The sequence below is a fragment of the Pezoporus occidentalis genome, unplaced genomic scaffold (assembly GCF_034315485.1).
Source record: "Pezoporus occidentalis ecotype Australia unplaced genomic scaffold, CSIRO_AGI_Poc_V1 ctg133, whole genome shotgun sequence".
Classification (NCBI taxonomy): Eukaryota; Metazoa; Chordata; class Aves; order Psittaciformes; family Psittacidae; genus Pezoporus; species Pezoporus occidentalis.
In genome coordinates this window covers 5,168,628-5,186,758 of record NW_026913136.1, presented here as the reverse complement: position 1 = coordinate 5,186,758, position 18,131 = coordinate 5,168,628, and the positions used below count along the sequence as shown (strand labels likewise).

At 37.1% G+C, this 18,131-nt stretch overlaps 1 protein-coding gene across 1 annotated transcript in view; it reads left to right on the top strand.

Annotated features, from left to right (window-relative positions):
• LOC134158768 (lysine-specific demethylase 4C-like) overlaps positions 1 to 18,131 on the top strand; it is a 132,439-nt gene that overhangs the window by 33,008 nt on the left and 81,300 nt on the right. Inside the window, exons 6-8 of the mRNA XM_062609068.1 lie at positions 7,066 to 7,247; positions 8,103 to 8,319; positions 9,229 to 9,305. Of these exons, the coding sequence (XP_062465052.1) occupies positions 7,066 to 7,247; positions 8,103 to 8,319; positions 9,229 to 9,305 (476 nt within the window). The remainder of the gene's footprint in view (positions 1 to 7,065; positions 7,248 to 8,102; positions 8,320 to 9,228; positions 9,306 to 18,131) is intronic.

Here is an 18,131-nt window from a genome sequence, read left to right as displayed (position 1 = left end):
TGAAAGGGACAGAAGCACTTATCTGTCGGCCTGACCCCATCTCAAGGGAGGTGTGTTGCCTACCAGGGGCATGGATCAGGGATGTGGCAGAGAGGCTGCCTGCTCTAGTAAGTCCCACGGACTATTATCCACTTCTAGTGATCCATGTGGGTGCGAGGGATATAGATAGTAGTAGCCTGGGGAACATAAAGAAGGACTACAGAGCCCTGGGAGAGGTGGTTAGGAACTCTCGAGCTCAGATGATAGTCTTTTCATCAATTCTCCAGGATGCAGGGGAGGACCTAAAAAAAGCTAGGAGGATTGGCCAGGTTAATAACTGGTTAAAAGGGTGGTGTCATAGTCAGGGGTTTGGGTGTCTTGAACATGGGACCCAAGCTTGTAGGCCAGGTCTAGTGGGGGCTGGTGGAGCTGGTCTGATAAAGAAGGAAAAGAGCAGTTTTGGTAGGAGGCTTGCCAGACTGGTCAAGGAGGCTTTAAACTAGATGTGTTGGGGGAGGGGGGCATCATTCCATCCCAACACACCCAGTCAGTTGCCAGCACCTATAATAAATGCTTGGAGCAACGTAGAGATATCCCAGCCGCTCCAGCCAATGAGCCGGCTTCATTTGGAGCTCGGCTCAGATGCCTCTATACAAATGTCCGTAGCATGGGGAACAAACAAGAGGAGTTAGAGATGTGTGCACGTCTACGGGGGTATGATATAATAGGCATCACAGAAACATGGTGGGATGGCTCCTGTGACTGGAGTGTTGGAATGGAAGGTTACAGGCTCTTTAGAAAAGACAGGCCCGGCTGGCAGGGAGGGGGAGTTGCCCTTTATGTTAGGGATAGGCTGGAGAGTATGGAACTCTGTCTGGGGATAGGTGAGCAGTCTGCAGAGAGTTTGTGGGTCAGGGTTAAAGGGAATATAGCTATGGGAGACTTACTGTGGGGATCTGTTACAGCCCGCCTGATCAAGGAGAACCTGCGGATGAAGCACTCCATAGACAGATAGGAAAAGCCTCACGCTCACAGGCCCTTGTTCTCATGGGTGACTTCAACCACCCTGACATCTGTTGGAAGGACAGTACCACCCAGCACAAGCAATCCAGGAGGTTCCTTGGTGGTGTGGAAGACAAATTCCTTTTAGATTTAGATTGGATATAAGGAGGAAATTCTTTCCTGTAAGGGTGGTGAGGCACTGGAATGGGTTGCCCAGGGAGGTTGTGAATGCTCCATCCCTGGCAGTGTTCAAGACCAGGTTGAACGAGGCCTTGGTGATACGGTTTAGTGTGAGGTGTCGCTGCCCATGGCAGGGGGGTTGGAACTTGATGATCTTAGGGTCCTTTCCAACCCTAACTATTCTATGATTCTATTCTATGATTCTATAACATGGTGTTGTGTGAGAAGGTGTTCTCTTAAAGAGATGTTTATTTTTGTAGCTGATGTGATGGCCTCACATGCTATGGGAATAATTACTGGAACTATAATGTCTTGATTCACATAGAGATTAAACAATGGGAATAGGTATACTAAACACTCTAAGGATGCTTCTGTGAGTATTTGTCTGTGTGCCTATGTGTTATTCAGGAGAGTTTGCAGTCTCTTGAACAGTGCTGTCAATTGAGCTGCAAATCTGTATTGAGTTTCCTTGTCTTGGCTAGCAGGTCCAGTTCCTGTATTTTCTTTTATTCCCTCTGACAGCAAGTTGATTTGATATTTCTTTACTGAAGAATATAAAGAATTCATTATTCTCTTTTGTCTTGATTAATTATTAATTTGGAATGTAAGTTTCATGCTGAAAAACTTTAAAAAGTAAATATCACGTCAGAGTTCTCACCAGGGAATTCTGCTACACGTGTGCAGAGTCCTGTTCATGTGCTTACTGGAAATGAACTGTGAGGAAGTGTCAGTAATTTTATCCAGGTTACAATAGATACAGAAGTTAAGATAGATTTCCTAGCTCCATTTCATGTGTTGTACAAAGAAAATGCTCTCCATAGGTATATATTGTGTTTCATACCACTGCATTGGCTGACCTGGATCTTACAGCTTGTCTGTCTTGTACCACTGGTGGCTGCTCTTAGAGAGGCCAGTTTATTGCAAAGAATAATGACACATATCATAGAGCAGTATTGTTTGGCAGCGCTGCATAAATGACTGTTCATCAAAACTTGCTATACCAGAACTGAGACAACATTATAGACTCTTTAGAAGAATGCCAATATACAAGATGTTTAGTGAAACATCATGTTCATAGTGCGTCATGAAACATATTGTACTGGTCTTGTAAAGTAGATGTGTGATTTTTTTGAGGGCCATGTTTGAGTCTCTTTCACTGTGGGAAATGATGTTTCCACCAAGCTTTTTGCATGTCTTGAGTACTGTGAAATTGTACTGATACATAACTGAGGTAGCAGGTACGCCTGCTTATGTCAGTAGAGACTCCAAAATTGTTCTCCATTCTTATTTTTAGAATCCTCTGTTAAGGTGGATTTTGAATGGAGGCAACTGGAGGTTGTAGTTGCCTTGTGTCCCTTACACCATTGCATAGAAGCATACGAAGATGCTGGGTACTTCCATACTTCTAACAGACATACCTAGTCAAAAAACACTAAGCTCGCATGAAGCACCTGAATGACTACCCTGAAATCACATGTAGCAATATGAGTCAGGAAAGTAGATTTATTAAAGGCTAAGTCGCTGATTGCTATTCAGTTATGTGGTAAATAATGAAAGGAGTCATTAAAGAGAGTAAGAGGAAGTGAGAAGTACTAGATAAATAGCAAAAATCTCTCTAAAAAGCCTCCTAAAATCCCCTCATGTTTTCCGAGTTCTATTGGGACATGACTAGTATTTTTGAGTTATCAAATGGACAAGTGAAGAAAGGCAATAAACTGTGCCGAAACAGCAGTGTTTGTTACATCAAGTGATTATATACTCTCTGCTTTCTCTCAAATAGTTGGAGATCTGTTTTTTATTTCCCTGTCTGTCAGATTCTCAGTTTTCATTCATGGTATATGTCATGGTTTAAACCCAGTCAAGTAATTCGTTCGCTCACTTCCCCCCCTTTTCTTGCCCTCCCCCTGCTCTCGGAGGGACGGAGAGGAGAATCGAAAAGAATGCAACTCCCACGGGTTGAGATAAGAACAGTTTAGTAACTAAGGTATAACACAGATCACTACTGCTACCACCAATGATAATAATGATAAAGGAAATAACAAGGGAAGAGAATACATCATCTCACCACCAGCTGACCGATAACTCGCCCCCCCAGCCCGACCAAGCTCTGACCGATACCTCCTCCAGCCCTGCAGTCTCCCAGCCCTTCCGGCTAACTCCCAGTCACCTCCTGGGCATGACGTGCTGTGGTATGGAATACCTCTTTGGTCAGTTTGGGTCAGGTGTCCTGTCTCTGCTTCCTCCTGGCTCCCCCTCCTCCCTGGCAGAGCATGAGGCTCACAAAGTCCTTGGCCAAACCTAAACATCGCTTCTTATCAGCTCTGTTCCCGAGCTGAAAGTCAAAACACAGCACTGCACCAGCTACCAAGAAGGGGAAAAATGACTGCTACTGCTGAACCCAGGACAGTATATAACTTACCTGACTTCATGGAAACCAGGAAGGTAGCTCTACCTGTACTACCTGAGAAGCTGACATGGAAATTCTTCCTATCAATGATACTGGTACACCTTGGAAAAAGCACACAAAGTGAAACTGCCCAAGTTCTACTGATGTATAACATTGCATAGGAGATTGCATATTCTACCTGTTGAGAAAGTTGTTGAAGGCAGCATGTTGTTCTTTTCTGTAATGGGAGTTATGTACTCTGCAACTCTTTTTTTTTTTTAATATCAGTTTCTTTTGGCATTTTATGATTTCAGTGTGTGAGTGAATCTGAAGCCCTTAAAGATGCTAAATTAAGCTCGAGGTTGTCTAGGAAATGCTTGAAGAGAATAAAATTCACAAACCATACAGTAGTGATAACAGAGCATCAGACAAAGTTTATATTCCTTAAAAACATCTATTCTGCCTATTCTTAATTTTGTATACTGTTAGTGTAGCATTCCTTTAAGAAGTATTGGGTAAGCTAGTGTCCTTCTGAAAGGAGGAGGGATATTTTTACTTTCCTGGCTGTGGTTCTGGGATTGTTTTGGTGGAGAAAGATGACATATTGCAGAGTGTAATATGCAGAAGGATCACATCAGAGAGTTTGGGTACCATAGTTCATCCAAAGAGACTAAGAAACTGCAGTAAAGGTTGAGAAGATAGTCATGCCTCTAGGAAGGTAGAATGCATAATTGGAGATGTTAGAGATCAGAGGCAAATCAGGAGAGTTTACTTCTGGTCAGTAAGTAACTGGATGTAGTTGCTCTAAATGTAAAGTAAAAAAGAAAATAAATTTATGAAAATATTGTTAGGTTGGGTTTTTTTTTGAAGTTGTGGAAGATGCAGTCCAGTACATCTGTATGTGACACTTTGCCCCTGGCTTCATTTAGAATGAGGTTTGAAAATAAACACAAAACTCTAGAAAGCCACAGGTTGTTGTAAGTGTGCTGCCAGGTTTTTTTTTCCTACATCTTGCATTCTTTTCAGTCCATCAGTCTGGAAGGGAATTGTAAAGACCACACAAGGAGAACTGAAATTGTGGCATTTTTATGTATTTAAAGTATAAATATTGTTCCCATCAAAAGCAGAACCAATATGGTGATGAACTCAGGAATGCGCTGGAGGCAGTGGAAACCACAGCAGTATGTGAGCGAACTAGAGCTATCACACTAAAAAGATTCTGGGACTGGAAATCCGAAGACAGGTTTCTGATGAAAGAGGAGCATAGTAGGCTGATGTTCAGGTTGAAGACTTCAACACTCATGGGAGAATTATTTAGCAGTGATAAGGACTGCTGCAATGAAAGGATGTAAGTTTCAAAGTGGATAATCTATATGGAAGATGTAAGTTCACAACAAATTTTGTGTTCCTTTTTGTATTCTTCATAACACACAACCAAGCCCTGAATTCTCTGTAAGGTCACAGCTATAATGAAAACATTTAAAATAATGGCAGTATAAGCTCCTGAAAGAAAGTAGGGTCAATGAAAGAATTCAGAAAAGAAGTTAGCAAAGATGAAGGCACTTGTGAGACTGTTCTGTAAGGGAAAATTTAAACAGATAGAAAAGGAACTAGAGGCATAGATTTCAGAGCTATTTATTTTACAGTTGTGTAAAATTGCAGGCAATAGAAAAAATATGATTGGATGGAATGTTTTTAACCAAAAGCTTAGTTAAGGTTTTAACTTAAAAAAGAAGAAATTCAGAAAGCTATAAAGGTGATGCCGGCATTTTATATTTTAATCTCTTCTTTGGTTTCAGCTATTTATTCACCGCTATTCTATTACAGCTATGTTATTCACCATAACATTCTGATGCTGAATAATGACTTGGTGACAGCTTTTTATGCAGATGTTTTGTATTTTTCCTTCTACCTGGATTATTGGCAAATGTTTATTGGACTGATATAGTCCTTGGATTTTTATAGTCCTTTCGAGGGACTATAAAAAATGAAATAAAATTAATGTCCAAAATATAGTAAATATATTTTTTTAACATTTGGCTTGGTTTTAGACAAATATTTTAATCATATTTCACTCAACATCAGTAAAAATGCTATCAACTTTATAGTGCTTTTGTATCAATGTGTGACAGTTTATCATAGGAGGAAACCCATAAAGCCTCCACTTTTTTTGTAAAGTGGATGAAGGCAGTCACGGGCTGAAAGAATGTGATGATTCAGCTTACTGTACTTCATTAAACATTTCTCTGCTGTAGGAATTTAATTCTTTTGAAATGAACAATTTGTCTTAAATACATCATTAGAAAAGGACTGTATGCTATAGACCTTTTTTTTGTTACGTGGAAGTTCTGTTCAGTAGCTTTCCACATTTTCCTTCTCACATTCATGTTATTTTAATTATTCTAATTCACACCTACATGTCTTCTCATTGATTATGAAAGAATAGACACTGCCCACTTGAATGAACAGAACCACAGACCTCATCATTAGTCAGAGCAGTGTATAAGGACACAATTCAGAAGAATATACTTAATTTCTCCTTTCACTAATGCTTTCATTTCTAGAATGAAAGACATTTCCTCCTAATAATCTGTATGTTTCACAGGTGGTAAAGTCACTAGGTTGCCTGTGAGAATATCTGGAGGTTTCCAACCAGCTCAGACATGTGACTAGGTTTAAATTCTGTTGTAAACAAACAGATCATTAATAATATGCTGTTGATTCCACTGGGGCGAGGGTTTTATATCCAGTCTCTTTTTCACAGCTTTCCCTTTTCCACATCTTTCTCAAGAGCCAATGACTCATTTCCAGATTACTGCTATTGAATGAGCTGTTTCTCTTTTAAGTTTCAATCTGATTTTATTTCCCAGCTTCTCTAGAGCTTTAATTTCATAAAGTCAGCTTTATGGAGTCCTTCATCAGTACATCTACCTTTTACAACATCCAGAGCAGATCATGGATACTACCAAATAATTATTCCTGAAATGGGATCCAGCATATATGTTCAGCTACGTGGTAGATCTGATTGTTCTCTGTTGCTCACTGGCTATAACATTTTTCTCTTTCTTTCCTCTGGAAAATGAGTGTTAATTTCCATAAAGAGTTGAGAGGTGCCATTTTGGGTGAATGGAGTTGTTCGTTTGGTGCTGCTTGTCAGGATGCAACATGTTCAATCTATAAGGAATTCAGGACAGAATACATAGAGGGATAAGGGGTTGGAGGAATAAAGAAATGGGAAAGTGAGATGCAACATTGAGAATGAATGCAGATTGTAAGCAGTAGAGCTAGTGGCATACTTTCTTACGCTGTATGTGCGGCAGTCAGCTCATGATGCAGAAAGTCATGAATGATGTATCAGGAGGAGTGCGCAGAAAAGTACTTTATAATTCTTCTACGCTTCTGCATTTGCATTCACATAGACTTCTTAAAGCATTGTTTTATCTTCACTGTTAGCAAACCATTGTTGTTTATCTTCATTCCAGGTCTACAATGTAACTAATTATTTGTTTTTTTTTAAGAACTGCCTGAGACTACCTTAATTGAAGAAAAAGTTCAAGAGACAGAGATATGGGCCAGGCCTCTGGTCTACCTTTGGCAGACAGGGGTACCCAATTTCAATGCTGAAAAAGAATACAATGCAGCTTGTGCAAAAAAGGAACCCCGCTGTGCCATTTGCACTCTTCTCATGCCATACTATAGGGTAAGCAAGATTCTAACAGCTCCATCTCCAGGTGAAGTGTGAAATAGCTGCCCAGTTATCTAATTTCCAGTAAATCAGAAATAAAATAAGCTTACGCATCTGATTTTTATGAGGTAACTGTTGTTAAAATTAGAACTGAGACACTGTTCACCTCTGTTTATCCTTGGTTGCAGACAGTTTATGCCTTCTACAATGTAGGATTGGTATTAGTGTATGTGTGCTTGCCCTTGAAGTTACACTTTTTGAGGTGTCAAATCCACATAGATTGATAGCTTCTAGCTATTTCCTTATGTGTCCATCTTCAAGTGTTTTTTTATTGGAGCCTTTTCTATGTCTCCTTCTTGCAGTGCTGAAGAAATAAATGTTTCCACAGTACTTAGGCCTTCTCAGGAATAATATTCCCACAGAAAAGTCTAATGCAGGGCACCGTTTGATACTTGTTTGCGGAATTCTTGTGTCAAATGTCAGCTAAAAATGCTGCCGTAGTACTATTGTCCTAGTTCTGAAGCTGTTAAACTGGAATCCCTTATCATGGGGACTAGGAAGAAAGCTTTTATTTGCAGTAGACCTCGTTAAAGGTTTCAAAAGGACACAGAGATACAGTATCATTGAACACTGCTTTAATAGCATTAGTTTGTAGGTTGAGTGCTACTATAGATTTCAAAGTTATTTGAACAATCAAGGAACTATAGAATGACTGTGATAAATACCTAGAAGCAGTTAATATTCTCATAAAACTGTTACATTCTTAGTGCAAAAGCTAGGAGGGGAGAAGTCATTTTGTCATTGTCAAAAGGAAAAGTAAGTAAGACTTTCCTTTCTTCTACTTAAATATAAATTTTGCTTATTTTCTAGCCAGACAATCATGATGAAGAAAGCTCTGCTTTCAGGGAAGCAAACTCAGCAGAAACACTGATGGCTGAAAATGAGAAGACCAAACCTCTTATTCCAGAGATGTGTTTTATTTATAGTGAGGAAAACACTGAAAACTATCCATCAAATGCCTTTATTGAAGAAGATGGAACAAGTCTTCTGGTTTGCTGTGCAAAGTGTTGTGTACAGGTTCATGCAAGTAAATACACTAATTGTTCAATTGACAGAAATGTAATTTCAAATTTTGTATTATTGATAAATAATAGTTAACTAGGCTTCTAGTATGCCTATAAAAATACTTGAAGAATATTTCCACATGTAATGCTCCAATCACTGGCCAAATATTTTAAAAACTATGTTAACTTTTCTGTAGACTTCTGATTCTTGTTTCAATTCTGAGCAATTAAATTACTCTTCTGCTTCTCATATTTGAAACCACTGTGCTGTGTGATATTAGTACGTCCTTATTAAGTAGTCAGGGTGAAATCCTCCTGGGTTTGAGGACTTGTGAATATTGCTGTTGACATTAGGTATATAGTAATATCCTTCACCCTGCATTCTTTTATTTCAAGAGTGACTGATGAATGCAGGGATTTTCTGCATTATCTTCTACAGACAGTAGGGCCTGAATAGTTACCTTAGAGAAGTCCATGTGAAATTCTTACATGGAAGTGAAGTATAATTGCATAGAATAAATGTTAGTACATTAATTCAGATTGTACATTTTTGTTGCAGAGAGAATTGGAAGTCTGTTATCTAATAAAACATAAGAAAAATAAGAATTTTTTTTTTCTTATTTTCAAACCCAGAAAATAAATTCTGTAGGGTTTGTTTATTTGGGGTTTTGTTTTTGGATTTGTGGTTTTTTTTCATTTTGTTTTGATTTTTGATTTGGTGTTTTTTTTGGTTTTATCTTTTTTTTAGTTTTGTGAGGATTGTCTGTGTGTCAAATTACATATTTCATAGACTATGGAATTAGCAGTAAGTGTAGATTGCAAAGGTCTCCATGGTCACGGGACATGTATTTTATTAGTATTTATACATAATTGAATTGTATGACATCATAGATAGGCAGAATATATTACTCAATCCAGCTGTCTTATTGTAGGTTGTTATGGTGTTCCTTCTCATGAAATCCGTACTGAATGGTTATGTTCTCGATGCAGAAAAGAAGCCTGGACAGCCGTAAGTTTCACACATTTCTTAGTTATCTAGCACATTAGAGATATAAGAGATTTAAGGTACATGTGGCATGTAGCCTGTGAAATTTTTCTGATCACACACTTGCTAGGGAAAAATTATTTTTAAAATATTATTAGATTTTGATGTAGAATGTAATAGCATTTTGAGAGACAGAGTAGATTTATATGCTCTTGAAAAGGATTGGCTAACAGAATATAGTTGTGCGTAAAATATTTTTCAAGGAAACAACTGAAAATTTAAATGCACATAAAAGAGGAAAAAAATAAGACTTCCTCTAAATATTTTTGACTTTTGATAAGTTCATTTAGGTAGCTGGAGAACACAGAAAGGGAAAGAGAATAATAAATTAGTTAAGAATGAAATTGTTCCTTTACAGCATTTAAGGTTTACTGTACTACGTAAGCAGTAAATGGTTTCAGTTGTGAAGCTCCTAAATGCCTATGATTTAATTTTAAAAAAGGGGAAAAGTAGTTTTAAACTGGAAGGATTAAATGGACACACACAGAGTCCTTAAACATACACTAATTTAAAAGAAAAAAAAACAATAAACAGTTTAAAATTTTACGTTTTACCAATCTCTCATTTGTCCCTGAAGTCATCTAATATTCGTTTTCCCTAAACCAGGAAATGCGATAATCAGTTTTGATGGCAACATAGTTTTTCTTCATTCAGTTGTTGAATTAAAAGCAGTTATTTCAGTTGCCTTCAAAATTTAAATTGTTAAATGACATCATAAAAATTTTAGGTATGTGGAAAAGAGAATTCAAACTACTGGAAAATACAATATCACTTTGTCAAACATCACTTCTTGCAATTATGAATGTCGCCTGTAGGAAATTTGCAATTGTAGCATTAGCAAACTGGAGGTAGCAAAAAATATAAACACTTTCATTTTCTTTTTGTGCACTGTCAACATTTTGAGGTTCCTTTGTGGATGCCTCGAGTTACAGAAACTAAAGAGGAACTGGTACTTTTAATCCACGTATGACCTTAACTGTGGGGGGGAAGTGAAGGAAAAAGGCAAAAGTGACTTAGAACTGCTCATTACAAAAATATGGTCCATCTGTAATGTTTAGTTCTGTGTTCTCTCAGTGAATAGCTATTAAAATATTTATTGAATCAATTTCTCTTTCTGTAATGTATTTTCATTTTAGTAGGAAAGGCATTCTTCCTAGGTAAAAAAATCCAATTTTCATCTTTCATTGGTAACCAAGAAACCTTCCTCATCAGACAGTTTCGGAATCTCCTGAACTACTTTTGTAACTGGTGTTCTAGAGTCAGGGGAAGGTCAAGCCAAAATGCATAAGTCTGTTTTTAGCAAGTGACAGGTTGCTATTAACTCAAAATCAATTATGCAAACAGGGTTAGAAAGTCCCTGATGTGTTCTTTTCAGAGGAGGTATAGCTATGACATGCAAGTATAGGAATTCAAAGGAGAACCTTCTTATTCATGAAATACCATGTATGACAGCAATAGGACTGATTCAGATGTTTTTATTAAAAACACTGAAAAAAATTATAGAAAATTTTAAAAGTATTTTTTAGAACATTAGAAACTTGGAATCTGATAATAACTGCGATATAACAGTAATAAATTTGAGGATAAATTTGTACAGATGTTTGGGTTTTGACTATTGTTTTTAAAATCAAAAGTCACTGAGAAATATTAAAATTCTTAAAAGCCTTATAATTTGTAAGTGCTGTGTTGCAGAAATGATTCTAAAATTGTTCTGAGGTTTTAAGGTTATTTTACAAATATTCTTGAAGAAGATATCTAGATAGTGTTGCAGTAGGTGAAAGATAACAGAAATAGTGAGATAATGACACTTTTACGTTCACTGTGGGGCAATAAAGGTAAAACTGGGTTATAATAAAAGGTTAAACTGGGTAATATGATTAAAGAAGGTAAATGTTGGGGAGAAGATTAAGGCTTGACTTGGCCAGGACTTTTCTTTGTCAAACTTCTAGGGGAAAAATTCACACCCAAGGAGAGCATTATTTTGTGAAAAATTATACACATTTTACTGGATAGGTTTAGTTTTGTTCTGTTGTGATGCATGTGAGTTTCTGAAAATAAGGAAGATGGAGTTTTATGGAAAATACTTTTTGGCCAAATTATTTGAGGAGGTGAGATGAAGTAGTAGAAGAGAGATTAAAACCATACAGAAAATAAGCTTTGGCTATCATATATTTAACCAAATTGCTGTGATTTTGTATGTGTATTGATTACCATACAGCGAAATTATTAGTGCTGACTACTTCATCTTTCTATAACTTTGATTTGGTGATATGAGTGAAATGAACTTACGCCCCAGAGAGGTCTTCGTTCAGATATGTTTGGAGTAAAAAATTCATAGTCTTAATGTCATGAATTGTTGTTTAGTTGGGAAGTTTTAATGAAATTTTGAAGATTGAATAGATCTCACTAGTATTAAATTTACTTAAAACTTGTCATTCATAGTCTACTATCTTCTATTCTTTGTTATTACATGTTGTTCACACATCAATGTGAACTGTTCATTGTCAGCTGAAAGACGTAGGCGTAAATCGATAGTAGGCATCTGCTACCCAAGTTAAATAGCAAAAATCTGAAGGTTTCAGTGATGTGAATAACACTGTTATTTGCACATACTTGAATCATACCCAGTTCACTTTTTTAATAGTAGGCTTTTTCAGAACTCTTGAGATGCTGAAGCAATCTTATAAGTGATTATCTCTGAGAGTTGCAGAGCTTGGATGAGGTGCCAGCAGCCTGGAAAATTTAATGTTGCTTTTAAAAACAGGTGGGAAATGGGTAATCCGAGGAATTAACGTGGCAGTCAATTTACCTTGTATTCCAAAAGAACAAAACAAATGACATAATTCTAAACACTTAGCCAATAATGGAGTAAAAAGGGGTATGTATTTAAGAATAAACCAACTGATTTTTGGGTATGACAGGTCACAGCAAAAGGAATAAACAATAAGCAAAAGATTTCATGCACTGTAACTTTAAGATGCTTTAGATAGATAGTGGTTTAAATTCTGATATTAAGGTGACAGAAGAGATAGGAGGTAAATCAATAGTTGCCAAACCTATAGGAATATGGATTTGCTTTCGACCCTCAGTATCTCGGCCCACCAGCCATCGCTCTCATCAGACTCTTAAAATCACTAAGAATAATAAAGTTCTGTGCATCATTTGCTGATTACTTTTCCTGCCCTTATGGGACATATATAGACTATTCTGCTTCATGTCGTTTAAGATGATTGCCTAGGAGATGTGGGAGTATACTTCACGTGAAGCTACCAAGGTGTTAAACTTATAGAAAAAGTCAAATGATTTTGTGTAACTGTCAGGTGCGTTTCAGGTATTATTTAAAATACTATCTTCCTCAGTTATTTCAATATTTCAGTGAACTGAATAAGAAGCATTCCTGATGCATTTTCTGTAAGTACTAAGGACCTTGGGCATTTTGTAGGCTGAGGTTTACTAATTTGGGTTAGGATTACAGTTTTGGTTTGGATCCAATTACTGTTTTGGCTTGCGTCCTACTATTTTGTAAGATAATAATATTATCACTATATTGAAGAAATGCTGTAAAATAAATCATATGGAATTCAACAGAGGTAGGTACAATACTTAGAGAGGAGTTATCATTTATGCACATATAAGATGGGAGTCAATACCTAAGCAGTAGCTCTTGCTTCTAACTGCAGTTGTCACCAGTCTGGTCACAGACTGAAGTCTTCAGCTGTATAGAACCTGAAACGTCACAGTAGGAGGCTTAAGTCTTATATTGGAATTAGTGCCTGAAAAACACATGGAGCAATCTTTCTTCAGGTTTAATAAGAGCTAAGCTGAAGAAATGTGTCTGAGAGTGAATGTGGTTCATGCTAGCACGTGGTTCAAAGAAACATGAACCTGAATGGGATGGAAGAAAACAAGAGGTGCAATTGAAATAAAAAAAAAAAACCATCAAAAAACAACAAAACCCAAACTGGATTCTTTTAGTCACCTGATACACCTCAATCATTCCATATGGGAGTGTTGTAAAGAATTAATCTTCTTAGTATAGTGAGAGGAAGACAGAAAGGAATTAAGTAGCATTCTCTCGTGTAAGTTATATGTGTATGACAAAGATGAATACGATCTGCTGCAATTCTGTTATTTTAGGGAGAAGATGACTTGTAGCAGCTGTAAACTGCATCAGCAGACATCTGTGTTAGTACCAGAAAATTAGGTGAATTTTTATTTCTTAAAATAGTGATCTGCTAAAATAGGATATATAGAGATTTTGTAGAATGTACACCATGATTTTTAAAACCAACTTAGGCAAACGTTTGTCAGAAATAGTTGAAGAAGACTTGGTTGTGTCTTGAGGCTGAAGGATAAAATAGACACTGAGGTGGGGTTTTTTTTTCTCTTTTTCCTGTTTGAATGGTATTATTAATTACAAAACAATGTGACTGTAGTTCTGAAAAAAAAAATATCAGTTTGATATACGTGTTGGATATATTAGTGTATTTTTGCTTGAATGAAACCTTGTTGACAACATCAGCATGATTAAGTATTGCTGATACTTATTTGGGTCCTATTTATCATTTAGGATTATGTTTCTGTCTCTTTGGAGTTTGGACAATAACCTTAGATTATTCTAGTGGCTTTCGCTTCAAAATAGCACAATGAGATTATACTTAAATAAATATACTTGAATAAAAATACTTAAATAAATGTGTTTCCCTTTTAACCACTATTCTGTACATATATAAAAAGACAGCTTAATTAAATATACTGCTGCCCAAAGCACTATTTTCCGTTTTAAAAATCTGCAATTTGTTAGTTATGCCAACCTGCAGCTGAAAATTTTCTGCTACGTTTGAATTATATACATATATTTCTTTTAAAAGATTTTAAAAATTTGTATAAATTTTTCTATATCTGTTTTTATACATATGATATTTTAATTGTATTTTAAATTGCTGTGTAGTGCTATAAGTCTGGAGAGGGAGATGTAATTAAAGAAAATTACTTATTTGCATGATGTTTTTGCTGTAGGGAATATAAAGTCAGTGTTTTTTATGTTCCAAGTAACAAGGTTCAGACTTGTTTCTATATAAAACATATAAAGCAAAATCATATTAATCTGAATTCTTATTCAGGATAAGCATTCCTAAAAACTATAGCTATTGCAGAGCTACAGTTACGAAGTTGTGTACTAAGGTTTGAGTCACTGTGGGAATCATATGTCCACATGCCTTCAAAAATTCAATTCTTACATTAGAAAAGTGCACAAAATAAGAAGATATAAGAAATTACTGTACCCTGAACCCCTGACTTCCTGAATGTTTGGAAGTGTTTTCCTTCCTCTTCACACTGATTCCTAGAAGGAGAAGATATAGCCGAGGAACACCTGTCTGAGGTCATAAATCCTGAAGGGAAGGTTGATTGAAAATCAAAGAGAAAGAAAAGGTTTGTGCAGTGGAGAACAGGAGGGAAGTTGTGAAACATTGATACAAACCTTGGTTCAAAGTTTCTTAGGAGGGAGAGTTCCTTTTTATTCCTCTGCTTAAACACTTAAGTGTTGTTTTTAGTTCTGTTAAATGATACTTTCTTAAACTCCTGGCAGTGCGCTAACTTTATAGAAAATTTAGTCCCTAACAAGTTTTTGTGTATCAGTATGATTTTGCAAAGCAAGAAGTACGAGACCACTATAGCGATGAGAGCTATATTAATAGCTAAATGAAATTCTGTTATGCGTGAATCCCAACTAGGAACATCATTAAAATATAGAAATAGAAAAATGCCTAAGTGTACTGAGATTTACAAAGCCAGACTTTTTTTCAATGGAAATTCCATTTTATGTTGTCAGAGGATACTGCTTCTGAGATTCAGAAGCATACTGTTTTCTTGCAGTTCCAGTGTCTCTAAGTAGCATGCTTTATAATATTTTATGTCAAATTTTCACCTTCCAGGATGCACTTGGATCCATGATAACATAACAGGCAGTAGGTCCTGTTTGATAAAATTATTGACAAAAGAGAAGAGCGATACTGAATTTGTCTAAGCTAATAGACAAAAAAAAATAGCCATAAATCAACCTTCCCAAACAATTAAAAAATAATATTAAATAAGTCATCTGCATTGCTTCTGAAAGTGTAACTGTATTGATACAAAAGTACCTTGATTGAGAGCAAACGCCTCATTAATCTTAAATGCTTCAGCTAAAGAAAGCTAGTGAAGTCAGAAAGAATAATGACCGGCATTATAGAGAATGCAGCGTACTGTAAAATGTGCAAGGATGTGGTCATCTAGTAGCTATTGTACATAAATGTAAGTACCTTTATTATTTAGAGAACAAAAGAATTTTGGACAGGGAAAGAAAGAAGAGCAAGTAAGGAAACAAATTCAGTGCCTTATGTCATAGTAAACTAGCTGTTAGAAAGGCTACTATGGAAGCTGCATGACTTTTTTACATGTTAGTCTCACTCTGTTCTGCATAGCACTACAGAAATAGTTCAGCACCTAATCTGGTCAGTTGGCACTGATTCTGAGAACAGATGTGATGTTGAATAGCAAGTGTTTAACAGCTTAGCAGATTATTTTTTTTTCTGTAAATCAGCTTTTTCATGCTTTATATTTTACAATATTCATATTTTTGATTCATTTGTATTTTGTGGTTAGAGTAGCCCATTACATCAGTTGAAGGATTTTTTTGTTTCCTTTTTTTTTTTCCCTAAGGCACCAGAAATGTGGCATGTAAGAGCTTTCTGCATTCCAGATCAGAAACTGCTATATTTCACCCTACAGGAGATAATAATTTTGAGCAATCTTTATATTGTGGTGCCCTTCTCACTGATACTATATCAGCTTTTACATCATAAACTCCTGTTTTCAGAGCCTGATAACTGCCAAAATTAACGCACTATATGTGAATTGGTATACAGTATTTTAATTTTCAGGCTAGTGCTGCTACCAAGCTTTAAAACCATGTGGATATTGTTCATAAATATCCATATCAGTTTTCAGACTAGTCCTGCTACCAAGCTTTAAAACCGTATGGATATTGTTAGTAAAAAGAAATTATTTGGCATGAAAATCTGTCTTTAACAAGAAGGGTTAAAACCTTAAACTTTCTGTGGATTTTCTCTTTTATTAGAAAATAAAAAAAAAGGCCTGCTCTTTTTCTATCTATCTATCTATCTAATCTATCTATCTATCTATCTATCTATCTATCTATCTATCTATCTATCTATCTATCTATCTATCATCTATCTATCTATCTATAAATCTGTATTTGCCCAAGCCTTTGCTGGCAAAAGGTGATTTGCAAGAAGAATTACATATAAATGTGTTCATAGTAACCATGTGTAGATTCAGAAGTGGGGAGCATAATATTTCTTTCTGGTTTTGGTATTAGTCTATTAACAGGATATATATTGCTTGTAGAAACCAGTGTTTGACACAATGTTTGTTGGCAGGTTTGGATGTACTGAGTTTCCCTTATCACACAGTATCACAGTATGCTAGAGATTGGAAGGGACCTCAAAAGATCATCTAGTCCAATCCCCCTGCCGGAGCAGGAACACCTAGATAATGTTACACAGGAATGTGTCCAGGCGGGTTTTGAATGTCTCCAGGGAAGGAGACTCCACAACCTCCCTGGGCAGCCTGTTCCAGTGTTCCGTCACCCTCACTGAGAAGAAGTTTCTTCTCAAGTTTAAGTGGAACCTCTTGTGTTCCAGTTTGTACCCATTACCCCTTGTCCTATCATTGTTTGCCGCTGAGTAGAGCCTGGCTCCATCCTCGTGACACTCCCCCTTTATATATTTATAGACACTAATAAGGTCACCCCTCAGTCTCCTCTCCTCCAAACTATAGAGACCCAGCTCCCTCAGTCTTTCCTCATAAGGGAGATGCTCCATTCCCTTAATCATCTTAGTTGCCCTGCGCTGGACTCTCTCCAGCAGGTCCCTGTCCTTCTTGAACTGAGGGGCCCAGAACTGGACACAATATTCCAGATGCGGTCTCACCAGGGCAGAGTAGAGGGGAAGGAGGACCTCTCTCGACCTACTAACCACCCCCCTTCTAATACACCCCAGGATGCCATTGGCCTTCTTGGCCACAAGGGCACAGTGTTGGCTCATGGTCATCCTGTCGTCCACTAGGACCCCCAGGTCCCTCTCCCCTACACTGCTCTCTAACAGGTCGCTTCCCAACCTATACTGGAACCTGGGGTTGTTCCTGCCCAGATGCAGGACTCTACACTTTCCCTTGTTATATTTCATCAAGTTATTCCCTGCCCAACTCTCCAGCCTGTCCAGGTCACAGAAACAAAATTGCAGAGTTAAACTTGGGAAATATATTTTTAACCTGATTGCCATAGTACTCAGACCCAAAGTCCATTTTTACCTTGGATTCCTTTCATTGCAGTTCGCCAAATCAAACTTTACCACTGGTACCACTGTGTGCCCAAATCTTAATAGCTTTGGGCAGCTCCGGGTTTCTGAGTATTCTCATCTTACAAAGGACAGGTTGTCCATTCCCTACAGGGTGAAGTAGGATTTCAGTCAGATGCAGCTTTGAATCTATCCTTGGTGCTGCAATTGGAGCGGAGAACCTCCACCAGCCTCTTCTAATCTAAATTTGTACTCAGAGACCGTATCTGATCTTCAGGAGTACTGCTGCAAAATCACTGAGGGGTAAAAAACCCCTGGAAATAGGCAGTAGCAGAATATCCTGTCCTGCAGAGCCGGTGCTATGCTGCTTTCTTGAAGATACAGATTCTCATCTAAAAATGTTTAGGTTTAAATCTAATGTGTACTGTCA